This window comes from Penaeus chinensis, chromosome 38, assembly GCF_019202785.1.
Source record: "Penaeus chinensis breed Huanghai No. 1 chromosome 38, ASM1920278v2, whole genome shotgun sequence".
In the NCBI taxonomy this organism is placed as follows: Eukaryota; Metazoa; Arthropoda; class Malacostraca; order Decapoda; family Penaeidae; genus Penaeus; species Penaeus chinensis.
Genome location: NC_061856.1, coordinates 22,589,539 through 22,592,038, shown reverse-complemented (window position 1 = coordinate 22,592,038; position 2,500 = coordinate 22,589,539). Strand labels below are relative to the sequence as shown.

General features: G+C 42.3%; 1 protein-coding gene across 2 annotated transcripts in view; it reads right to left on the bottom strand.

Annotated features, from left to right (window-relative positions):
- Positions 1-2,500, bottom strand: part of LOC125046197 — a 247,238-nt gene that overhangs the window by 143,082 nt on the left and 101,656 nt on the right. Inside the window, exon 3 of one of the 2 annotated variants that reach the window (XM_047643901.1) lies at positions 669-767. The exons of the other annotated variant lie outside the window; for it this stretch is intronic. Within the exon in view, the coding sequence (XP_047499857.1) occupies positions 669-767 (99 nt within the window). The remainder of the gene's footprint in view (positions 1-668; positions 768-2,500) is intronic. 2 annotated transcript variants of the gene reach the window in all.

Below are 2,500 nucleotides of genomic sequence, written 5' to 3'. Positions count from 1 at the left end.
ATAGATGAAATTGATATAAATCAAGAACATAAGCAAGAATAGCAGCATCATAAAATCAAAACAAATCCTTATGAAAATAACACCAATACAGATTAGAAATACAAGAAAAAAACATGCATTAAACCAAATAATAACCACAGACAATAACCAGTGAACATTGGCAGTCGGAAGAGTATATACAGCGCACTGCCCATACAAGAGAGAGAGCGAACGTGCAGTACGGAAGCCAGACCGCGAGACATCATGCTCTACAAAGGAAACCAATACGGAATGCAGAAAGTTCATGCTCAAAGGGAATTTGTCTTGGGGACGACATGTCAAGGGAAAAGGGAGAAAGATCAAATGGACGGGAGGATTTTCAAAAGATTCTTTCAAATGGAGGCTACGACTCCATGGAATAATTCATGTGCAAGCTTAAAGTATTGCAAATGCTCCTTTAATCTGTATATGTTAAAATCGAAATAATAGTAATAATAATAATAATAATAATAACAATAACAATAATGAAAGCAATAATAATACACAGGAAAAAACATCGTAATAAAAAAAACAAAAAGTAAACAGGGGAAGTCCAAGCAGCAGCAAGCTGAGGCTCCAGCCGCGAGAGGACAGAGATTCAAAGAGCAGACGAGAGCCCCGCGAAGGAGCCTCGCCAGGGGACTACTTACGTTATCGGTTATGTTGACTTTGGCCGCGCTGAGCAACAGGGCCGCCACCGTGTTGGGCTGACGGCGGGAGCAAGCCCAGTGCAAGGGCGTTCGTCCACACTGTGGGGGGAGCAGGAAGGCGTGGGTGGGTGAGGTGGAAGAGAGGATTCGTGGGCGGGGAGTGAGGGTTAGGTGGAGGGGCGTGGATGGAATAGGGTGAAAGGAGGAGGAGGAAGGGTGTTAGAGGATGGGAAGGGAAGGGAAGAGAAGGGAAGGAAGAAGACAGAGATATTGATAAATACATAGATAGATACATAGATAGACAGAGAGATAGATAGATAGATAGATAGATAGAGAGAGAGAGAGAGAGAGAGAGAGAGAGAGAGAGAGAGAGAGAGAGAGAGAGAGAGAGAGAGAGAATAACAAATCCAGGAAAGGCACAAAAAGACAAACATACCAACACACAAATGGAATCAAACAGAAGACAATTAAAGCGAAAATAAAAAGTCAAACCAAGAAGTAGAAAAAAATAAAATCAATTTAGAACCAAAAAATGAAAAGAGAGTAAGAATCAGAAAACAGCAATTGCAAAACCGAAACCGTATCGTGCAGCGTGGCATGCAAGAGAAAATCGAATTGTTCAAAGAGCGGAAGAGGAAACCCCGAGCGAGTCCAACCAGGTGGAAGGAAATGAGAAAATGAAAAATGGGAAAAAAAAAGAAAATTAACCAGGGAAATAGATCCAATAAGGAGAAGAGAGTAAAAGTTGACGTGCGGAGGAAAAATACAATAAGGGAAAGAAAAATAGCAATGAAAACCAAAAGTTATATATCAAAGGGAAGGAAATCATTGTGACCATAATCACAGCCAGAAAGGAAACAGCACAAGAGGAGCCATTGCAAAGATGACGTCACGAGGGAAGCCGCAACAGGAGAGGAAATGTCAACATGAGGGGAGGAGGGGGAGGAAGGGAGAGGAAAGCAGGGGGAGGGAAGGAGGGGAGGAGGGGAAAGGGGGTGGGGAAGGGGAGGAGGGCAGGGCCCCGTCACAGTCAAGGGTGGAAAGGGTGAAGGATACAGCGGAAGGGTGAACACGAAGGGAAACATGAACGCAGGCGGGGCGCACCCAACATGGCGAGGGGGAGTGCGTGGGGGAAGGATGAGGGAGGGGAAAGGAGAGAGGGGAGAAGGGGAATGAAAGAAAAAAATAAAAGAAAGAAAGAAAGAAAGAAAGAAAGAAAGAAAGAAAGAGAGAGAGAGAGAGAGCAAAGTTCACGGTGAGGGAGTGCGCGTGTGATTTAAGGTGAAGCGAGAGAAAGATAAGGGAAGATGAAGATGTTGGTAAAATGTGTTTGATGGTGTAGGTATAGTCGTACATACATGTTACATATGGCATATTGTTTGTGTTTATGTATTTAAAAAAATAACGAATTAAAGTCAGAGAAGAATGATGAAGAAGAAGAAGAAGAAGAAGAAGAAGAAGAAGAAGACGAAGACGTAGAATATACATGAAAGAGATAGGAGACAAGAAATGTGAAGACGCGGAATGAGATAACAGGATGATAACAGCAGAGGGGTCGGTGGAGGGGGCAAAGAGGGGGGGGGAGGGGATACTTGAGTCAGTATAGTCCACATCTCGGAATACTATTTACGCAGTGAATACTATTCAACACTTAAATGGTGTTTACTTCCTTTTATAAATCAAGCAAGCGATTGATAAACACTAAAGTTGAAGCAACCTTTAAAATATAAAGCAGATGTACACACTATGTACAATAAAGTCCATTTATATATAAATGACACTATGGGTTTGCATAATTCATAAGTAATATCACCACTCACAGTTATTTTAAG